The sequence below is a fragment of the Mesoplodon densirostris genome, chromosome 2 (genome assembly GCF_025265405.1).
Source record: "Mesoplodon densirostris isolate mMesDen1 chromosome 2, mMesDen1 primary haplotype, whole genome shotgun sequence".
NCBI classification, from domain to species: Eukaryota; Metazoa; Chordata; class Mammalia; order Artiodactyla; family Ziphiidae; genus Mesoplodon; species Mesoplodon densirostris.
The window spans coordinates 131,287,529-131,311,023 of record NC_082662.1 but is presented as its reverse complement, the minus strand read 5'-3'; the positions used below and the strand labels follow the sequence as shown (position 1 = coordinate 131,311,023).

Here is a 23,495-nt window from a genome sequence, read left to right as displayed (position 1 = left end):
GTAACCATTTTTATATCTATTTTAAATATGAAGAAACTGAAGCATGAAAAGTGAATTACTTGCAATAGGTCACAGAGCAAAGCTCAGACTAAAACCCAGGCAATTTGGCTCCATAATCTGCTTTCTTATTACATTGCATCTCTTCTTAAACAGCAGCAGGAAATTCTATTATTATATTTTTGAATATATGGTTTAAAAGCCTACAAAAAACTGGAATTAAATATCTGAGGTTGATTGAAAAAAGAAGCCTATGGTCAGGTAGTAGTGTTTTCTATAGAAAATCATGCCTTTTCCTTTTATTGAAGACCCAATAAGCAAGAATATTCTTCAATGACACAGATAACAAAGAAATGTTCTTTTTAATATTAAGATTTGAGGAAGGTAATTTCAAATATTTTACACGCTGTTGGCTCCAGAAAAATGCTTGAAAGTTTATCTTGAACTGCAAGAAAGAAAAACCAGCAGAGAAACAAGCAACAGAGCCAGAATTTTCATCCTGCTCTCTCTCATGTGTCTCCATAGAATGTAATTATTTCCACATAGAAGACCATGGCAGAGCCAGGGTGAATGAATGGGTTTTTGGTTGGCTGTTTCAACTTGTGTTAGTTTTCTGCACAGTGGCTCATTTCCTTTTAAACCAAAGCCAAGGATAAATATATTTTCTACCGAGAGTAAAAATAAGAAAGGAAATTTGTGTACCTTATTCTTCATCTTCTATATTTTGTTTTAGTAATGTAGTTATTTTAAAAACAAGATATTTCTAGAGCTAACATTCTTCTCTAAAAGAGGTTTTAAGAAATTATGAAGCATGCATGTTCTGGTTTAAAAGCCAATTTCAACACATCATTAGGAAATAATATCCTCTCATTTCATGTTTATTTTTCCTATTGAGCACAATATATTTTTAGAAAAAGTAGAAATTCAAACTGCTTCTAAGGAGGCAATTACACCCAGTTTGAGAAAAAAAAGAAAAAACACATAAAAATTTGCCTTAGGATGTTAATATTAATATCAATTTCCTTTTTTCTTCTTTTTGTAGACTAAAAAATTAACTTGGAAAAATAATAAATGTCTAAATTTACTATTTCATTTTATCATCAGAGACAAAAGTGGTTTGAGTTTTACATAACTTCATGCTAATTTAGTTTAGTTCTGACTATCCATAATAATAAATTATTGAGGAATGTCAGAATCTTAGAATCTCCTCATTGGAAGACAAGTTAAAGAGTTCAAATACATGTTACTGAGGTGACAAAGTAGAAAATAAAGTAAGTTTTCAAATATTTAAAATATTTCCCTTCAATAAATTTTCATGTAAAAACATTCAAATTTACAAAAATTTCCAGGCTTTAAAAACTCATTTTAAAGCATCTGTGTTCTCTTATAGATCAATTGGTTATTTTACATACAGTTACCTAAATTGAAAATATTAGATATAGCCACCAATTACAATGGAAATAAAACAAAAGTATCCCAACTTTCAACTTCTCAGGAGAACATTTGTGACGCAATGTGAGGCCCATCCATGTACCAACCTGAGCATCTTCGAAGGTGTATCGCCCAGGCTCCTTCACATTCTGTGTGGTTTTGTCATAGCTCTTAGAATCCAAGTTAATAGCACTGGGGGCTCCTGGAGCCAGAAATTCTTGCCATATTTCCTGAACTCGAGAGGGAACTTCTCTAATAGGCCTTTTCTTCAAGTCCTCCACTGCTAGCCAGAATCTATGCAAAATGTGACACCAAGCATTTACTCCAATGCCTCATAATCTGAAAATTCTTAAAATATTGACCTATTATACAATTCACAATGAAGCATAATAATGAACTCATTTTCTCTGAGGTTTTCCAGAAACAGGCCTTTACTGATTTTTTTTAATTAGTTGTATTCAAAGATATAACATTTGGGGAAGGGAAATCTTGAAAACTATCTCTTTTAGATGTTCTCTGTTAAAAACAGATCTGCCAGGGTCCTGATTCTATACAACCTTAAATTTTACTGAAACAAAGGAGCACTGTTAAAGAACCATTTATTAGAAAGGAACAGGAGTTTGAAGGGCATTAAGGTGAGTGACGCAGATCATCTGATTGTGGGGGGATAAAGTATGCCACATTCTCTATCTTTTGGATCTTTTGTCCATTTGAGCAATGAGGGTTAGTATGGAGAGGATTTTCTGCTTTACCAGGTAAGGGAATTACAGTGAAGCTTTACTGGAATTAAAAGAGTCCTGGACACAGATTAGAAAATGTCCTCGCTGGAGAAATCAGGGCAAGTAACTAATTTTAGGTGATTTAATTCAGGGAGTTATGAAATGACAGAAGCATCAAGCTTTCACATGTAATTGTTCAAAAGGCTTAAATTTGCAGAGGCATTATAAAAATTCAGAAGTTCTGGAAAAAATAATACTGACTCATTGCTAAATATAAAAATATATTTTAAATGCTTCTGTATAGAATATAGTATATTCTGAAAGGAAAGAACACCAGAACATGTTTTTCTTGATAAAAGCAAATAACAAAGTCTAATAAGAAGTCACATTCTATTAATGGGTTTCATTTTTTAAAATTTTGCTCTATATTATGTCTTTTTGGTTAGACCTAGAAATGATGACAAAATGAATATGTATATAACACATCATATAGTGTTTTTAAATTAAAAAAAGATACTTGAAAAAGGAAGTACTAGATCTATGTTATCCTCAACAGGGGCCAGATGTGATCATGAAATGGAAAAGATGACCACAGAGGTGAAGGTCACTACAGGCTACAGAGTCTTAAGAAATGTAGAAGGGGATAAGCAGTACCTTCATAACTATTACGTTTTAACTTGTGGATTAATGAAATTTCAAAAATAAGTAATAAAGTAGTTGAGCTACAATTAGAATATCAAATATTACTCAACCTAGTAATTTTCCAGTTTCTAGATACTATTTTCCTGTAGATAGATAACAGTAGATAATCCAACATGAACAATGCTTTAAACATGAAACTACCATGGGTTGCTTTCAGAAGGGAAAGGTCAAGACCATTTCCTTTTAAAATACAGATTCTGCCATTCTGAGGGTTTTCTTTTCATCTTGTTTATGGTTTCCTTTGCTGTGCAAAACCTTTTAAGTTTCATTAGGTCCCATTTGTTTATTTTTGTTTTTATTTCCATTTCTCTAGGAGGTGGGTCAAAAAGGATCTTGCTGTGATTTATGTCATAGAGTGCTCTGCCTATATTTTCCTCTAAGAGTTTGATAGTTTCTGGCCTTACATTTAGGTCTTTAATCCATTTTGAGCTTATTTTTGTGTATGGTGTTAGGGAGTGTTCTAACCTCATACTTTTACATGTACCTGTCCAGTTTTCCCAGCACCACTTATTGAAGAAGCTGTCCTTTCTCCACTGTACTTTCCTGCCTCCTTTATCAAAGATAAGGTGACCATATGTGCGTGGGTTTAACTCTAGGCTTTCTATCCTGTTCCACTGACCTATCTTTCTGTTTTTGTGCCAGTACCATACTGTCTTGATTAATGTAGCTTTGTAGTATAGTCTGAGGTCAGGGAACTTGATTCCTCCAGCTCCATTTTTCGTTCTCAAGATTGTTCTGGCTATTCAGGGTCTTTTGTGTTTCCATACAAATTGTGAAATTTTTTATTCTAGTTCTGTGAAAAATGCCAGTGGTAGTTTGATAGGGATTGCATTGAATCTGTAGATTGCTTTGGGTAGTAGAGTCATTTTCACAATGTTGATTCTTCCAATCCAAGAACATGGAATGAAGCAACTGACAAAGGATTAATCTCCAAAATTTACAAGCAGCTCATGCAGCTCAATAACAAAAAACAAACAACCCAATCCAAAAATGGGCAGAAGACCTAAATGGACATTTCTCCAAAGAAGATATACAGATTGCTGACAAACACACGAAAGAATGCTCAACATCATTAATCATTAGAGAAATGCAAATCAAAACTACAATGAGATATCATCTCACACCAGTCAGAATGGCCATTATTAAAAAATCTAGAAACAATAAATGCTGGAGAGGCTGTGGAGAAAAGGGAACCCTCTTGCACTGCTGGTGGGAATGTGAATTGGTACAGCCACTATGGAGAACATTATGGAGGTTCCTTAAAAAACTAAAAATAGAAATACCATATGACCCAGTAATCCCACTACTAGGCATATACCCTGAGAAAACCATAATTCAAAAAGAGTCATGTACCAAAATGTTCATTGCAGCTCTATTTACAATAGCCAGGAGATGGAAACAACCTAAGTGTCCATCATCGGATGAATGGATAAAGAAGATGTGGCACATATATACAATGGAATATTACTCAGCCATAAAAAGAAACGAAATTGAGTTGTTTGTAGTGAGGTGGATGGACCTAGAATCTGTCATACAGAGTGAAGTAAGTTGGAAAGAAAAAGACAAATACCGTATGCTAACACATATATATGGAATCTAAGAAAAAAAAATGTCATGAAGAACCTAAGGGTAAGACAGGAATAAAGACACAGACCTACTAGAGAATGGACTTGAGGATATGGGGAAGGGGAAGGGTAAGCTGTGACAAAGTGAGAGAGTGGCATGGACATATATACACTACCAAATGTAAGATAGATAGCTAGTGGGAAGCAGCTGCAAAGCACAGGGAGATCAGCTCAGTGCTTTGTGACCACCTAGAGGGGTGGGATAGGGAGGATGTGAGGAAGGGAGATGCAAGAGGGAAGAGATATGGGAGCATATGTATATGTATAACTGATTCACTTTGTTATAAAGCAGAAACTAACACACCGTTGTAAAGCAATTATTCTCCAATAAAGATGTAAAAAAAATACAGATTCTGAAACTGTGCAATCTAATAGAAATGCTAGGTGTAATCTGAGGGAGCATAAGTGTTATAATTCATGCTCATTCAGGTTCATTTCAGCACTCTTTGAACACATAGATAAAAAGAATGTCTTTGTCCTTGAACTATCAAAGATACACCATTCAAATGCCCATAATACAAGGAGGCACATGAGAGATTCTCAAGAAATAGCACAAACCAGACAGTCTAGGAATGCAGAGCAGGAAGGAGCCCCTCTGCTGGGGCAAGTACTGGGTTGGAAAAGGGAGTTCTAGGAAGGCTGTACAGATTCAGTGACATCTTAAATAGACTTGAAATTACGGATGAAATATCAAAGTGTTGAGGAGGTATTACTAACAGCATCTACATGGATAAGTAAGTGCAGGCACTATTCTAAGTGATTTAGCTATATTAATTCATGCAATCCCTACAACTTTATAGAGTATGTGTTAATATTTCCCCCACTTTAGAGAAAACTGAAGATATGAAGGATAAGTCACTTATTTAAGTTACCCACTGTGAGTACCACAGCTATGGTTTGCCCCCAGACCTGCAGCAGATGACATGCTCAAAACCACTCTCTTGAATGCCTCCTTAAAAGTATCACTGCCTTTCTTATCCTCAGCATAGTCATTGTAATAATTTAGTAGAATGTAAAGGGCACTGGCTATTTATTATAGCCCCTTATTATATGGTAGCTGGACTATGAGGAATTATCTTAATGTCTTTGAGCCTTGATTTTGTCATCAGTAAGATGGAATGTTAATGCCTATCTCACTGGGTTTCCATTAGATTAAATGAGATAAATTATGTAAAGGGCACTTTTGAAGTGCTTGACATATTTTTGGGCACTCATATAACATTCATATTATTACATTTACTTAGTACTTACTCTGCTTTACCTGAAAAAGGAATGAGCATAAATACACCAAGGGAGAGCAGAAGTTATATTTGAGGAATAAGTACTTATCAATAAGCAGTTTTTCTTGACTATTGTTTCTGTCTCAGTACTAGAAGAAAATGCTCATGTGAGTGCCACACTTTCCTAAATAGCAGATGTTAAATAAGATGCATTGAGACTTATTTAGGTGTAATTAGCCCTGCTGGCTAATTTGACTGCTTTGTCTCCCTCGGTCTGTGACACCAGATACCTAGGCAGAAGCAGGGGGTTCAGGTTGGGGGCGCAGTGGACAGTAGCTTGGTTTTGGATTATAGAAAGCCTAGGATGCCAATTATTAGTAATCTGATTCTGAAAGATGCTTAACTTCTTCCAGTCATATTTTGCTTGCCTGTAGAATGGGGCAAGAATATTTACATTTCATTTTTGAAGTTATGATTAGATGAATGGTAACCAGAAATAATAAATACAAAATACAGCATGGCATACTTATAAAAGTAGTGAATATAAAGCATATTATGGCATATAGAAGGTATTCAAGAATTATATCTATATTTATCAATCCTTAGTATGGAAACATATAACAAGCTTATGGTATATACTCAAGAAATATATATGTGACTCTATATGAAATATATAATATTTCATTTTTAATTTTACTTTGTTTTTATTTCAACATAACATGCAGTAAAAAAAAAATTAACAGGATTTATTAGCATTTACAATGCTTACAAAGAAAAAGGCTCTAAAAGCAATTTAGTTCAGATTTAAGAAATTGCTCTAATTAAACACTTATCATAAATCTATTTCCAAATGATCAGTTTAGCCCAAAATTTAAGATAACATTTGGTAGATATTTATGTCTGCTGTCTATTTGCAATATTTTTATATAACCTCTGATTCTTGGGATATCCAGCCCCTCTTTTCCTAACACAGCAGGAAAAGATATATACATGTGACCATTTAAATTAAAGGAAGAAATGGAGCAAGGGAGATCCTAGACTGCAAAAATATATGCAAGCATTTACCTTTTCCAGAACTAAACGTTTCTTCCATAAAAATATTAAATATCCAAGCCCTATAGAACTAGGGCCGGGACTACTTCAAATTAACTATTCTGTATTTTTAAAATATAGGACAGAAAGCCTTTTGGATGATATTTATACATTTTCACACAATGAAATATGTAATATTTCTTATATGTAATTACTTATCAGGCAATCTAGTGTGGCATAGAATTACTGAGATAAGAAATAGTTAAGGCACGGATTAAGAAAACAGCAGTGATTCAATTTCATTCATGAAACAGAGTTTGCACACGCTATTCCTTTTGCCCCAAACTTCTTCCCTCTTCCTTTTTTGCCTGGTTATCTCCTTGTCATCCAAGCCTAGAAGCTGTTTCCCTTAGGATGCCTTTACTGATCTCCACCTCTGGGTTTGCCATTCCTCTGTATTTCTCAGATCTAATACCCATGATTTTGTGTTGTGATCTGTTTTCTCCTCTGTATTCACCACTAAGCTGTACTTTTAATAAGAGCAGGAAGGATGTTTATTTGATTAGGTGATACTGGTGGGGCACTGCTTATTTATTTCATCATGAAACCCATGATGTCAGCATTTTTTCAAAAACTTAGAGAATTAGAGGAAACTCCACCTCCCCATCCACTAAAAGGCTAAAAATAGACTTTATCTCTGCTTTATTTTTATGCATTCTTGTACTCAATAATTCATAATGTGACCTCAGGATAGAAAATGTTAATTATTAGGTCCAATAAAAATCCTTAGCAACTGCAGACCTTGTGAAAGCCAACAAGTGTTCTCATAAACTTGAAAGAGAATAGGAAGCTGCATCCCAACAATCCATGACAGGCATGCACATATAATTAAATTCCTCCAGACTCTGTATGTGGTCAACTTGCTTAATCCATGGGACATCTGTCAAAATATTATGTATTTCTAAATGGTTTGGTATTGGTATCTGTTAAATCTCCTGAAAAGAATGTGACATTTCTGGAGCTGCTTAGTTCCAGTGAAAATAAATGAATGCTGATGTCTTTCTGTAAATGAATTTCACAGGACTGCATAAGTCATGGGAAAGTAAATTAGGGTGTTAAGTTTCAAAAGAATAATGAATGAAAGAGCTTGTAGAAAAACCACTTTATGTAGTGGAAAGTTATCACTCACTTCAGTGATCTTAGAGCCATTAATATCTATTCCAATGTCTCACATTTAAAAATTCAATTTCCAGGTGCCTCAAGTCAGAAAAGTTTCAAAAATATGTAAGGATGCTGTTTACAACAGATGGGAAGGATGCATACCCCTCCAGCAGGGCTCAGTGAGATGCTGCTCTCAACTGCCCTGAGGCTGTATTTAAGTGTACAAAGTAAATGTACTCCATAGTTTTGTTTCAAGTTTTATAGAAGCACTCAATCTCTTTTTCTAGATCTTACTTGAGATGCAATATACAAAGAAGACCAATATTGATAAATAGGTGATATTTTAATTAAACTGCATAAATATTATCAATGATCCCACATTTTGCCAAATACTAGTCTAAGTGTTACACTTCTTTATGCAGGCCCTTTCAAATGCATCAGATTTACATAGTTAAAAGATCAGGAGACAGTGTAAAATAAACCTTTATGAGGAAGTGATAATGTTGGACAAAGTGCCTTGCCTTCATTACCTTTTCTTCTTCCATTAGGAGGCAGAAAGTCAATGGGCCCATATCATCATCATGATGTTGGTGGGATAGTAACTGGTCTATCAAGTGCAAAATAACCAGACTCATCACAGGTAGGTCTCTCTTGCATATAGTATAAGATTCAAACAACATGGTTTACCTTAAGTTTTCTGAGCTGAATTCTGACTCTAGAAATTTAAGGAACTGTTCTCTCCCAACTGGATCTTTCAGTGCTTCATCCATGCCAAAACCCCATCGTTTTACCCTCTGCTGGCTTGGTTCTTTGCTATAGAAGATAAAACAAATCCAAATATATTCCTTTCATTACAAATTCTATATTCTGCTATTATATTTCCCCTCAAAATCATATATGATTTTAATTTCCCATCTTTAACATATTTTTCAGAAAAAAATCTCTGATTCATGGATCTGCATGAAATTATCATGAGATGAAAGTTAGGCATTAATAATAAAATCTAACATTTATTAAGCATTAGATGCAAAGAGATGGATTCTCTCTCTTAGCTTTTTTTCAGCAACTTTATGAGACAGATCCTATTATAATTCTTATTTTAGAAATGAAGAAATCGAGGCAGAAAGAGGGTTATAACTTGCCAATGTTGAACAGGTAATATTCCACACATTCTGACCCCAGAGCTCAATTTCTTAACCACTACACAATGAAGTCTCATGGTGGCAAGTTGTATTGGAGGAAAATACATTGAGACTCAAAAGACTTAAATCCTGGTTTATGACTCTGCTGTTGATTAAATGTGTGAGCTAATCCTGGTTGAGTCACAACATTTTGGGGTTCCAACTTTCACATGTATAAAATCTAGAACTTAACGGATGAAGAGATCTGTACTTGTCAAGCATTTAAGAACCACTGGATGGAAGAGAAGGTCCATAAATGCAATCTAGAGGAGTGCTGCAGAATACTAAATCCTCACTCTGTGAAGGGGTATGCAATGATCTTTTTATGACTCCATCAAGATTGATGATATAATTCTTCCCTTATATAGCTGATGAAAGAAACCAGGGAGTCTTAAACTGTGCTTTGGTTTTCTTAAGAAGTCAGTCTCTTGTCAGTTTCTCTTAGAGTGTTTATGGTAAATTCATTTTGTTTTAAAATTGAATTTATAAAGGCATACTTGTATTGGGCTTAAGTAACTATGGGTGTAGCGTTCATTTTACTTGAATAGATGGGCTTTTGTGGCTATGCAGATTTTCAAGGAAGCTAAAAACAATGAGCTAAATTTTAAGAACTAAAGACCCTAACTCTGACTAGTTTTCCTTGAAACGCTTGCACCTCTAATTTTTTGTGCCATTCTTTCTGGAAATGCAAATCTAATATAAATGCAAATATCTAACGTTCAAAAACCATTACCTTGAACAAGAGCTTTATATCATGGCTAATGTAGACACAGAGTAAAATTACTTTTACAATTAGTCAGCCATAAGATTCTTCCTATTTCACTCAAACCCTGAAATAAGTGAAATATTTGGAAGGAAGAGAAAATGTCAATTACCTTGCTTCAAGTTCCCAGAAGGTAGTATCATCAGACAACCATGGGTTAGAAGGGTCAGGTGGCACAAGAAATGGGTCATATTCTATATACTGTTCCGTGTAACTTAGCAGACTCGAGAGAAAGAAACATTTTCATTTTCCTTAGTTTTCTGGCTGAGGTTTTATCTGATCTTTGTAAGGGACACAATATAAAAACATCTGGCCAAGGAATCCTTGCTTGCTTATAGAATGAAATCCAATAGCAGTTTTCATGTTTCAATAACTTTAATGCATCAACTTATTGTGCTTCTTGGAAGACAAATATGGCTAAGGATTCCATCTCTCCCCATGCCTAAGCAATATGAATTAATATCCCGACATTAAAATGAGACAAAATGGAAGAGGTCACTGTATAAAAGGAAGTGCTAACGGTCAGTTCCAATCCTTGGTCAACTAGCCCACCCACAGCACAACAGAGAAGTTTAGCTCAACTTGGAGAAGGGGTTAAATGGAAATTTTTTGTCAAAAGTATTTACAGGAATTAGGTAAAGGGGGAATCACTGACTACAAGTTTTTGAAAAAAAAAAATCTGTATCTAAAAAAAAACTAAAGGGAAAAAGGAGAGGAAAAAAGTTGGAGAGGTAAGATTTGGCAATGCCCCAAAGTGAAGAACATGAATGCCTTAAAAACAGATTTAAATGAAAAATAGGAAAATATATAAAATCTGAGTTTAATTCAAATTCTGAAGTCATAAAATAACTGAGTAGTGTGAATGTTAAGATGAATTTACAGAGAGCTTCTAAGTTGCCAAAAGGTAACTTAATAAATTGAAAGTTTCATTTCTCCTAGCAGGAGTGAAAAGATTCAACTCCTTGGAATTATCTTCTGTATTTGATTCTGGTTGCACAAAGACTGGACCTCTAGAGACCTAAGATAATAATGATTATTCTGTCATTTGAAGTACAACAAAAGAGCTCTTTGAAAGTTTTCCATGTTCAAAAAGGAAAAGGAAAATAATATTTCTTACAGGGTTCCAATTATTTATAACAATTCTCCTCCCACCAGTTCTCTTACCATATTGAGCACATTTAATTGTCATATGAAAATTTTTTTATTTATATGGGTGTCTTGCAATACTTACCTATCAGCAACTTTTGACATTTTTAACCGATGTCTATCTAACTGTATTTGCCAATACTTTATCTGAAAAAAGAGATAAAGAAGTAGCTACATTCTCACAATTTTCAACTCTAAATTCTGATAGACTGAGCAATTCTAAACAAGAATATGTTCTCAACCAGTAAAATTTCAAGGTCTGTAGAAAATATCAAACATGAGGGCTTTAAAAGAGTTAACAAAAAATTAAACTCTGTTTGAATGTAAACATAACCAGTATTGCTTTAGAACAGCAGAAAATTTGAACATTCTGCCTGCTTTAACAAAATGTAACTTTATTTTTAAAATGTTGTAGAAATTTTAGCATTTATCCAAATCAGAATCATTTCTCCCTCAAACATTAAATTCAGAAAATAAATGTCTTTGTTATTCATTACTATAATTTCAAAATAAACCCTACTTCCTAATACTAACCCAACAAAAGCATCAGTGATATTTGTTTTAAGAATAATTTTATCAACATTTCAGGACAAATTCTCACATGGACATAATAACATGTGGAAAATTTAAAACTCTCTGAATTACTTTTCCTTCATGGTGACTATAAATATAGTAGAAAAAGTATGTATTACACAATTGATAAACCATGTTACAATAAAATATTAGGGGAAAATAAGCAAAAGGAGAAAAAGTCCCATGACTTAACTAACCCAGGGATTTAAGTATGATTTGATATGAGACCCTTGGTGTTCGCTTTTAAATATTACTTGGAGCCAACGCTATTGATCAATGTATGAAACAAGAAACAATACATACCCTGACTGTTTGTCAGGGCTAATGAGGGAAAACTTCAAGAGGCTTATAGATATCAGTACTGCAGAAACAAGATTAAGCACTCTTTTGTGAAGATCATGTCACATGACTGGGGGTGGAAAACACATGACCTAATGTCACCAACCTCTTGTCTTCTCATTCTTTAAGACAGAGTTCTAGAGTATAAAATAACTGTTAATAATGGAGACACCTATAAATCATTGTGTGTAATTTTAAAAAATTGGTTAGAGGAAAAAGGATTTGGGGAATTAAAGAGTGAAGAGTTTTGAAAACTATCTCCATATACTGATAAATTTTCAAGTGACTACATATCTTAAAATCACCTTTTCACTACAAATCTATATGAAACAGTCAATCCTAAAAATCAGTTTTTAAAATACCTACTATTAACATCAACATCTGGTCTTCATGCCTGCTACTCTGTAACCCATGTACCTTGTAAACCATTATTATAGGTTGACTCACCTGTTGTTGTAACTCATCTTCTGTTGGAGGTTTAGTTTCTGGTGTGGGTGTGTGGGTAGGACTGTGACTTCTAATATCATTTTGAAGACCATAGACAGACTATATCAAAATAAAAACAAAATATGTTAGGACAAAATACCATTTATAGTCACAGACTTTCTAAAAGGTAGTTTTGTGTTATATATCCTGTAAGGTAACTCAAAGCTTTGCTGCATATTGGATTAAGTTTCTTATCAAAATTCAAAAGGCACTGCTATCATAAATGCTATCACAAATACGGATGTAAAATAGAAGCACAGCTTTTTGAAAAAAAAATACGTAGTTAGATTAACTGACAGAGTAATTGATTATATGAAAAAAACTAGCTTAGTGTGATAAAGTGTGGGAGTGGGCTGAGAGTACTAAGTTGGGGAATGACAACATAACACAACATCTAATACATATTGATTTCAGAATAAAATAGAGGTGGATATAGAATAGAATAAAAATGTAATAAGCCAAAAAAGCGTAAAAATAATCTGAGTTGTTTTACATAGGAAAGGAATGGAGTACTAAGGAGAGAAACTAAGTTAAGAATTCCATTGCTGATTTGGTCTCTGATGGTATGATAAAGACACTCTAGAGTGCTCCTACTTTCCCATCTCAGAATTGGGTTATTTACCCTACAATACTGGCCTTGTCATTTGGTTCCATTGGGTGCCATTTTCAAACATCAATGACTCCTAAGGTTTTGCACATCTTTGAAATTCTTAATGTCCCAGTGCTTCTTTACTATTTTGTCAAAATGTCAAACCTGCTATTTAGGAATGCTCTATTTTGAGAAAGACCCATAGTATATATAAATAAAGATCTGGGGACTTAAAGGGACAAAAATTCATTCCCAACTGAAGGTGAGACATCTCACATGTCAACTCAAGGAAGAGGCCAAATTAATTTTTGTTTAAATTCAAAGTATTATTACTTTAAAATAAAGAACTTAATGTAGCTACTGAGCACTTTTTCTTTGGACATGAGGATGAAGGATGAGGATGAGGACATGATAAAGTTTCATGAGCCCCACAGAATTAAAGTTACCAAACAGTGGAAAGAAACTATTGAAATCAGCAGAGGGTAGATGCTTAACCAAGCCAATTTTCAGGCCCATCACCAACCTTACCAGTAACTCTAAATTCAAATGTGCTTTGTTAACTGACCTGTTTTCACTTGGACTCCACCTCTTCTTAATGTTAACCTTTTGGCTCTATACCTGGGCCCTTTTTCCTTGTGACTCCCTGTTATTTTGCTCTTAGCCCATCTTTAACATATTTGACTTGGTTTTCAGACTATCTTTGGTAGGTCCTTCAATCTTCCCTCTTTTGCCATAGCCCCAGTCTCTTGAAACTCAATTCTTGTTACTGGGCATACATTTCAACCCAAGGAGTAGCACATATGCTGTGAATTAATTATTAACAGGACTGAACTAAATGGATTGGACTGTTTCTTTTTCTTTCCTTTTGGCATTTATTCAACGTTTATTGAACACCTACTATATGCTGGATATAATGCTAAGCATTAGGGATATAGACATAAACAAAAATAGGTATGCTTCCTCTTTCATTGGAACTCACAACCTAAAGGTTACACAAGAATCACACAAATAAACATGATTAAAACTGTGATAAGTATCATGAAAGAAAAGAATGACAAAAGCATAGTGTCTAGAACAAAAGGAGACTTAATTTCCACTGAAGAAACAGAAAAGCCCTGCATGAACTACTACTACTTGCTTTTGAGACTGATTAAATAACATAACCCTCTGAACTCTGAAATAACGGCTGAGGTGGCTATTTAAAAATTAGGCAAGTGGGGCTTCCCTGGTGGCGCAGTGGTTGAGAGTCCACCTGCCGACGCAGGGGACGCGGGTTCGTGCTCCGGTCCGGGAAGATCCCACATGCCTCAGAGCGGCTGGGCCCGTGAGCCATGGCCGCTGGGCCTGTGCGTCCAGAGCCTGTGCTCCGCAACGGGAGAGGCCACAGCAGTGAGAGGCCCGCGTACCAAAAAAAAACAAACAAACAAAAAAAATTAGGCAAGTGAAAGATCACTAATAATGAAACAATCGTACTTTCCAATGTCTGCTATTTTTTCAGTTGTCTCCCGCTAATTTTTGATAAAGAAAATAAAAAAGATTCTAAGGTGTGAACTTTCCATTCTTGTTTACATTGTTTTAATTACTTAAAGTTCTTTGATAAGAATCTCTAGTTCATGTAAAAAAATGCTTTTAAGACAAGATAGCTGACAGTTCTAACAAAGTTTTTTGGTTAAGATTTAAAATAATTTAAAAGATTTCTAGAAAATTTCTAGAAAATTTTCTAGAAAAAAAACACAATTTATGGTGTCATAGAAGTAAAATGATCCTTAAATTATCTTCTAGTTCTACATTTCTATGATTATTTCAATATGCATGCATTTCATATCGTCTTCATGAAGTTCTATATAAGACCCAAGCCATTGGGCAGTGTTGTTTCAAGTAGTCTACCAGCAGCCTGGCCACTGGCTCTGAGGTTACTGGGAAGTTTCCTTTTTAGTATTACATGTAAGTAAACATCATGAATTCTCCCTTTCATGATTCAGCGACCCGTGATAGCTGGACCCAGATAGCTTCATTTTCTGGGGACCAGTGATAGCTTTTAACTTTGATTCTTGGCTAGAGTGAAAATAGCCACGAATAATGCAATTTTATGTTCAGGGCTTAATTTATGGGTAAATATTGATCCTATTTTGGCTGACAAGTTATGAGGATCATTTGCAATGTAAAAGGATTTGCATTTTTTAGAAAAATGAAATGTATTAGAAATCTTGGCACAGGGTGGGTAAGGCTAGAGAGAAAGATAAATAAAATTTTCTCAGTGTCTTAATATCTGCAGATGGGGGAAAATCAAATTAACTAATTGGGATCCAGTTTGAATTTTAATAGCAAAGATAATTACTAAACCAAGATGCTTTGACTTGATTAACACAGCTTTTTTTCCCCAGGGTGCCTGGATCAGCACTTTCCATATGTAGTATAATCCAAATGAATCCTGAATACGTTATTCATTAAAGGAAACAGATTTGACTTTCTACTTAAATCTGTTCATATGTGATTTTACTTTACATTTCAGAAGAGATCTAAGAAAATTCTCTCCTACTTTTTTTTTTTTTTTGGTCAAGGGGAGGGGACTTTAAAATAAGAATTAAAGAGTGCAGGAAGCTTTTATGCCTTTCTATGTGGAGTGGAATTTCTGGGATTTTTCTAACTGGTGATGAGGGAGGGAATATTTCTCTTTCCTTTGGATTCTCAGCTCAACTGGAGAATGATGGTGACCATGTCTGATGCCATGTGGAGGAAGCCAGTGCAGATGGAGGGCAGAGAAAAGAGACTAGAGAAGAATGAGAGAGAGCTCTGCCTATGTCTGAGTCTCTGTGTCCAGTAATATCCAGGGCTAACTCTGCCCTGGTCTAATCCCAAAGTTTTAGACTATTCCACTCCTTTATCTATTTTGAGCAGAGTTTCTCTTGCCTGCAAGTTTATTGTACTTCTTACTTAAAACACTTTTGTGCTGCTCTAAGATATGAATAATTTATCCCATTTTATAACACATTAAAATTTAAATTTCCACATTTTGCATATGGAAGTAAAGAAATACCAATATTTTCATGTACAAACAGCTATAAACACTGCAAACTAATGCTTCCCAAATTTTCAAAAAGAATGATGCAATGTGTTGCACTGGTAAGATATCATCACTGAGTATAGTGCTAAAGGGAGAATGTAAACAACTACTTTATTAATCTTTAAGTTCTATCTCATCAATCCATATACTTTTTCTTCTGAATCAGAGCATAGCTACTCACTTGGTGTCTGTTGGAGTAAACTTGACACAAAGTAATGTACTCTGAACTCTTCAAAATTCAGAAAGTGGAGAGAAGTGGCTTAATGTACTTTGGGAGAGCTGATAGATTTTTGAATTTGGTTCCACAAAGCTCGCCCCGGTACACTCAGGCCATGCTGTGAGCAGAGGATGAGAGGAACTGAGTAGGGCTGATCATAAGAGAGAGGGGTCAATAGGCTTGTTTTGGTCTGGCTTTGCCTCTTTTTCTCAGAGATATGCTAGGGGCAAAAGCTTTTGAGCACCTCATCTGAATGGATTTTATGGCACTTTTCCTGTGGCTTCTTTATCCTAACATCAAGATAAACTGTCTTACAAGAAAGGAAAGGTACTTGGACCGTATTGGGGCCTTTGAACATAATGGTATGTTTCTAGGGATGGAAGAAGAAGACATTAAGAAATAAAACTACAAAAAAAATGTTTAGTACCTGCTGCTGGGACACATATCCTGGAAACTGCTGCTTAAGTAAAAAGCTATGGAAGAGAAGGTCTTGAAGTTGCGGGATGCTTTGATCTAGTGGCACTGACCTTCGGAGTGATTGCTATAGGCCAGACATTCTTACGTGCATCAACCATTTTTTATGGAATAAATAAAAATGTCTTCTACATGTATATGTTACTTTAAAAAAATGTAGATACTTCTGCTATGTGTTTTCAAGCAGTTATATTAAATGTCATTGAATTCAGAATAGCACTTTGTTTTTGTTATATACTTCCTCACATAAGAGATCCTGAACCTATAACTGCTACTCTATAGTTGTGTCACTATAAATTAAATTCTGATGTTAAAACATGGTCCTCATACGATATCTATAATTAAACATCTTTATGATGATGTCTTTTTTTCTTTATATTTTTCTTTAACAAGGCCCTTCTCTCATGAGTACCACTTTTTCTCAGATAATCTCTACCTACTTTTGCTCATTTCCTGGGCTCTGAAAGAGATACATTTTTCTGTAAATGGCTCTTCTCTCAGCATCCTTTTCCTTTCACAGCCAGCCCGCCGCCCCCCCCCCCACTTTGGGACCTTGGTACGCTTGAGAATCAGGATGGAGGCTATTTCCTGGGGACAGAGGAACTGACAGAAGTACAGGGCTTGAACTTCCAGATTTTCTTCCAGTCAAGCAACAAGGAAGAGCAGGGAAGATACTAGAAGTTACTCATGAAATGGAATAAAAATTTTTTGTGTGTGTTTGACATCCTCTAAACAGTCCAACACATTACCAAGATCAGCACAACAAACGTCAATTTTACCTTTCGTGTTTTGTGTGGATTTCTCATTCTGGATGACTTCTTAATGTCCACTTCAGTGGTATTTACGCATCCAGGCTAGAAATGGAAAACAGAAAGACAAAGGAATCTTTGGGTGTAAAGTTTTTGATCAGTGCACTCACTCTCCAGAACCTGAGCAAATGCTGTGATGACACAAGTCCCTGGCCGCCCTTTTCAAATGGCCACAGCCACTTCTCTCAGCAGTAGCCAGTGATGAAATGCTTTGCACTCTTTTACTCCTCAAGTTTAAAAGGCTTCAGATACCATTCTAGAATAACTCCCAGAGAAACAGGAAAAAGAAATACAAGAGATTTGCATGTGAAAGTGGGTGTTAGTATTATTAGTAGCTGCTAACCCAACAGATTTAAAGCAAGGGTGTCCAGAGACTAAATGGGGTGATACCCCCAGCTGATACCTGCATTCAACTTCACTGAGAGTGTACCCTCTCTGATGATGAAGACACTGATGGTTGCTTGCTTCTCCTAAGTTAGAAATCCAATGGCATTCAGTTGAACCAGCTCATATCCCAGAGTAATTTTTCTACAATGATTCATGAAATCCAGTGACTTGGAATATTTGTTTTCTATAGACAGAATGTGCAATGGAGTTAATGGTTAAAATGAGGAAGATGAAGAAAGCAACTGGGAATCAATATACCATGCTTCTCAGGAATTCCTGACTTTCTTTTTTGTTTCCCACAGGCAGGTGAACCCCTTTAAAACAGGGTGGATTGGAGGAAAAGGGTGGACAGCCTGTTCCTTGTTTTTTTGACAATCACAGAAGTGTCACTTTGCCAGATTTATCATTCTGTTGCAAAGAAACAAAGAGCTGTAAAGCTTCTTTTTTATTTGGAGAAGAAGAGAGGAAGAGGGAGGGAGGAAGAAAAGAGAAAGAGAGAGAAAAAGGAAGAGGGAGGAGGAGAAAGGAAGAGGAATAGAAAGAGAGAGGAGGTAGGGGAGAGAAAATATGAATCAAGAAACAGAAGTAAGGAGACTTAAAAATACTTGGGATCTTAAATCTAGAAAGGTCCTCAGATATCACTTATCCTTTAGAAGTGATTGGAAGTTAGCAGTTACATGGTTGTGTTTCCTTTACTTTCAAGTTTAGATACTGGATGTAGGGATCTCCGGTACTAGTAAAATTTATTACATTGCACATCTCTGCTCAATTTCTCTATTTTTCCCCCACAGATTGAAAGATCATTAAAACATCAGTTATCCTTGAAAGTGACTCCAGAGAAATATGAACGTGGAAAAAATCCTTTTGAAGAGTTGGGATGGGGTGGAGGGAAAGGCAAAAGGCAGCACTGATGTGATTAGGGAAATAAGTTCTCCACAAGCACTAGTAAGCAATAGGGATTAGCTCTTTGTATAATAAGGACATAGGACATTTTCCTTAAAGAACTCTCCCCTGATAGTACAACTATTGTGACAAAACTCCACCATAATGTGTAAGGGATAAAGAAGTAAATGAAGAAATCATTCTTTTCTTTGTAGGTTATATGTGAAATATATAGACTATAATACACTGCCCTATAAACATTAAATAAACTATAAATTTGGTTTGCATATCTATTTAAAACTAGAAATAGCTGGTTTAGCACCGTGGTCTGCTTGGCAGTGTAGGAGGAAGGAAGAGCACCCTCCTGGGTGAGACTTATTACTAACTGACACTGAGAAATTCACTTAAACTTTATCAGGATGAGGCTGATCAATATATGATATTCTGATTTAATTTTCTGTGGCTGGTCTAGGCATAAGTATGTTTTAGCCTCCCCACCAACTGCTCCCCACCCGGTGATTTTAATATGTAGTCAGGAGTCATAACCATTGATCTAGAAGTAACAAAGATAATGTTTTAAAACATGAACAATGTGTGTTCATTTCCTATTCAATTTCCATTTCCTTGCAGCCTTCCACCCCTAAGCTCATTAGGGAAGTGTGGGCAGTGAAATTCTTTAAGCTCTCATCGATATATCAAGAGCCAAGCATGGCAAGATAGATCATAGAGATTTTCTTCTATACATTAAGGAGTGGGATAAATGAGGATATGATATACAGGAGAAGGAAGGCATGTCCCTCTGTGACCAGGGGAAAAAGAGAAATAAAGGGAAGAGGCAGCACTCAACAGGTGTCCTCGTTTTCCTCCTCTAGAGAAGAAACCCCAGGGGGAAAGAAAAGAGTGATAGAAATCGTCAGACAATTATGAGGGAGCTTGTAATGTGTGGGTGGTATAGCTAGTCCCATTTATATACCTAGAAGAATCACCACATGTCATCACAGCCAACATGAATCTTTATAATTGGAGTTGGCAAGAGAGATGAGCCTGAAATAGTGTTTCCTGAGGCTTGCATACAGCAGGCAAGAGACCCAGAGTTTGTTGCATGCCTCAGTACTAAAGGAGGCAGATGTTCTGACAAGATTAACAGATGGATGGGAGCCTAAGGTTGAGACCAAGGCCGAGGTGTGCAGGGGTTTTACACTGGGAGCAAATGTCTGGAACACAAACTCCAGCAGTGAGTGCCCAGAGATGAGATGGTACCCCCATGATAGCAGTCCTGGGAATAGACTCCACTGACCTGGCTAAAGCAGATATCAGAAAGAAGCCAGAAGATCATATAAAAATAAAACATTTGTACCCCAAACTGCTATCAAAAACAACCTCGCATAGCAGCAGGGAGAGGTGGAAAAAAAAATTAAAAGTGTGATCACTTATCCAAAAGTTTCCTAGCAGATGATTTAAATGATTGTATCATGCAGAGCACACACGTTGAAAACTATCTTTCAAATGGGTTTCTGAGAAAAATTGGCCAAATATAAAAAATACAGAAAATATATTTTCTTTATGCACATGAGGAGTCTGAACTAATAGAACTTGAAAACTCCTTCTGTTATAAGCTAGAATTCTAAATCAATCATACTTTATACCAAGTCATAACAAATGGGTATTGACAAATGGCCCCAGAAATTGTGTCAACTACTGAAGGCATGAAAAAGAAAGATATTTTTCCCTTGCATAAGAATGTATCTGACTGCAGTCTCAAAAAGAATTAGAATTTTCATTTTCAGAGTTAAAAGAGTACGGCCTTTCAAATTTAGTTAATGATACCAAGCGTAAGGTGGATGGCTGGTAGGGGGTGGCCGCGTGGCACAGGGAGATCAGCTCGGTGCTTTGTGACCACCTGGAGGGGTGGGATGGGGAGGGTGGGAGGGAGGGAGATGCAGGAGGGAAAAGATATGGGAACATGTGTATATGTATAACTGATTCACTTTGTTATGGAGCAGAGGCTAACACACTGTTGTGGAGCAATTATACTCCAGTGGAGATGTAAAAAAATAAAAAATTTAGTTAATGAGCCATTAGCAGACATCTAAAATTCTATTTGAACCAATTCTTAACACCATTAATCAGCAAATTAATAAGAAGGCATTGATCCTAAAAGTAAACATTATTAGAAGACTGAACCCTGAGGTAATGTCCCATAACTCTGCTCCCATTCCAGGCTAATGAAATATGCCAGTCCAGGGCTTCCCTGGTGGTGCAGTGGTTGAGAGTCTGCCTGCCGATGCAGGGGACACGGGTTCGTGCCCCGGTCTGGGAAGATCCCACATGCCGCGGAGCGTCTGGGCCCGTGAGCCATGGCCGCTGAGCCTGCGCGTCCGGAGCCTGTGCTCCCCAACGGGAGAGGCCACAACAGTGAGAGGCCCGTGTAGCACAAAAAAAAAAAAAAAAGAAAGAAAAAGAAATATGCCAGTTCAAAATTTTTTGCTACTGGCAAAATGGTTAAAATAATAAACTGGACCTGGGATGCATGTCTCAGTGACCTTCCAGCTTCCTTTCATTTCTAAAGAGCCTCTTTGGACAGCTAATGCTTAGACAGATCTCTGGTACCTAAGTTAAATAGGGGATCCTTGAATATTAAAAAAGCTTAGATGCCCACAGTCGTCTAGTGTATTTCTGAATAATTAAGGTCATGACCTAGTGTTGATACTTGCAAAATAACTGCTTTCAGAAATCAGGCACTGTGGTGAATGAAATACAGCAATACATTTTTGGGGGGAATTTTAAAATAATTTTAAGAAAATTTATTTCTGTATCTAATTGTCAGATCTCGTGATAAATGGTAAGATATAAAAATGAAGGTATGTGGCTTCCCTGGTGGCGCAGTGGTTGGGAGTCCACCTGCCGATGCAGGGGACACGGGTTTGTGCCCTGGTGCAGGAGGATCCCACATGCCGCGGAGCGGCTGGGTCCGTGAGCCATGGCCGCTGAGCCTGCGCGTCCGGAGCCTGTGCTCTGCAACGGGAGAGGCCACAACAGTGAGAGGCCCGCGTACCGCAATAAATAAATAAATAAATAAATATGAAGGTATGACCATACCTCAGTATTCTGTTAATATAATAAGAATGCCAGACAGATGTATCATTGCAATGTAGGAGCATAAGGACTGGACAGAAGTTGGCAGAGGGCATTACACAACAACAGAACATTTCCGACATCCATTCTTATGTATATTCTGTTTGTCCTCACCAATATGGCAGATAAATATTTTTTAAAATTTTGCTTTTAAGCAATTTTAATCCCAATAAGACCTTGTTGGCCTTGGTATTTTAAAAAGGCAGTTATCTTTTTGAAGCATACATAATATATACCACTAGCTGCCAGCAGATCCGCTTGAAATGTTATGCATAAATTGTTTTTCTGAACTACAAAACATATCTTCCCAATAAGATATAAATAACGTTACCATTATCGAGTAGGCACTCAGTAAAAATGTTCAAATATGTACTATTTTACATATATAATATTAAGTACACAGTATTGTTGGATTTAAGGAATAATAAAGTTGTATTTACATTGGCCTAGAAAAGAAGCATACATTATTTCTAGTAATTCAAGGATGAATTTATTTTAAACAGAACTAAGCTGTGCTGTAACATTACTATAATATTATTTATTAAAAGTAGAATTTAATGTCTTGGAATCCAATCCTGAAGGGGCAAAATGATCATAATATTGAGAAATATTACTGCCATAGCATTCATTTAAGTGTCTTAATGAGTTGCAAAACAGAAGCTGGGATTCTTGCTTTCATTATTGATATTTTATTTAAAAGCATCTAAAAATCATTTATTTCCTCTCGGCATAATGCATTTTTATTAGTTGTAGTGGAAGGCACACTTGTTTTCAGGATAACTTAGAATATCTTAAGGATCCTTGGTGAAGAGCAGCACTATTAATAGTAATGGAGAACAACTCTCTTTAAATTCAATCAACTGTAGCTGATGTGTAACTGGGCAAAACAATGTCCTAAGTGGAGATTTAAGAATGCGGTGGCATATAGAGCTGACAGTAAGGGATACACATATTCCTGGAAATTTAAAAATCAGACATGACTCTGGGAAAATTAAAATTTTGAATATATTTAATTATTGGTTCATATACAATTAAATTATTGAAAATGATTTGTCCTTCTGTAACACTGTACCAGTTTTAAAAATTCAATTTGCAATGTATTGTACCTCAATTAAAATTATCCCTTACTCTCATACAAAATAATTCTAGATTTTTGAAGTGTTCAACCTCAGGATATTTTTTAAAGAGCTAATTCAAGCTTTTTTTTTTTCTGTTTTGGGCACTTGCCAATTGATTTAGCCTCTGATTCTTTCAGCCTTGCTGACCCACCCATTTACTAAATGCTAAACACAAACTGAAAGAAGTTGTTTGTGGCAATTACCCTGGAATTCCTTCCATTCATGTTCCTCTATAATATTTACTCATTTGATTCCTACTCAATCTTATTTGTTGGCTATAGATTCTTAATTAAGTAATCCTAATTCAATGTATTTTATGAATGAATTCCACATGTCAAGAGGCATGAGGGAGTCTGCTGTAGCAGAGGGGAGGGAAATGTACCATGACACTTTGGAGTCGTGGAAAGTGGTTAAGTTAGGTAGAAATTATAGACCATGATAAAAT

The 23,495-nt window shown here is 35.8% G+C and overlaps 1 protein-coding gene across 1 annotated transcript in view; it reads right to left on the bottom strand.

Annotated features, from left to right (window-relative positions):
- RGS7 (regulator of G protein signaling 7) overlaps positions 1–23,495 on the bottom strand; it is a 614,965-nt gene that overhangs the window by 3,929 nt on the left and 587,541 nt on the right. The window contains exons 11-16 of the mRNA XM_060088393.1: positions 17,499–17,573; positions 12,337–12,435; positions 11,063–11,124; positions 9,944–10,054; positions 8,575–8,700; positions 1,536–1,722 (exon numbers count right to left, since the gene is read on the bottom strand). Of these exons, the coding sequence (XP_059944376.1) occupies positions 1,536–1,722; positions 8,575–8,700; positions 9,944–10,054; positions 11,063–11,124; positions 12,337–12,435; positions 17,499–17,573 (660 nt within the window). The remainder of the gene's footprint in view (positions 1–1,535; positions 1,723–8,574; positions 8,701–9,943; positions 10,055–11,062; positions 11,125–12,336; positions 12,436–17,498; positions 17,574–23,495) is intronic.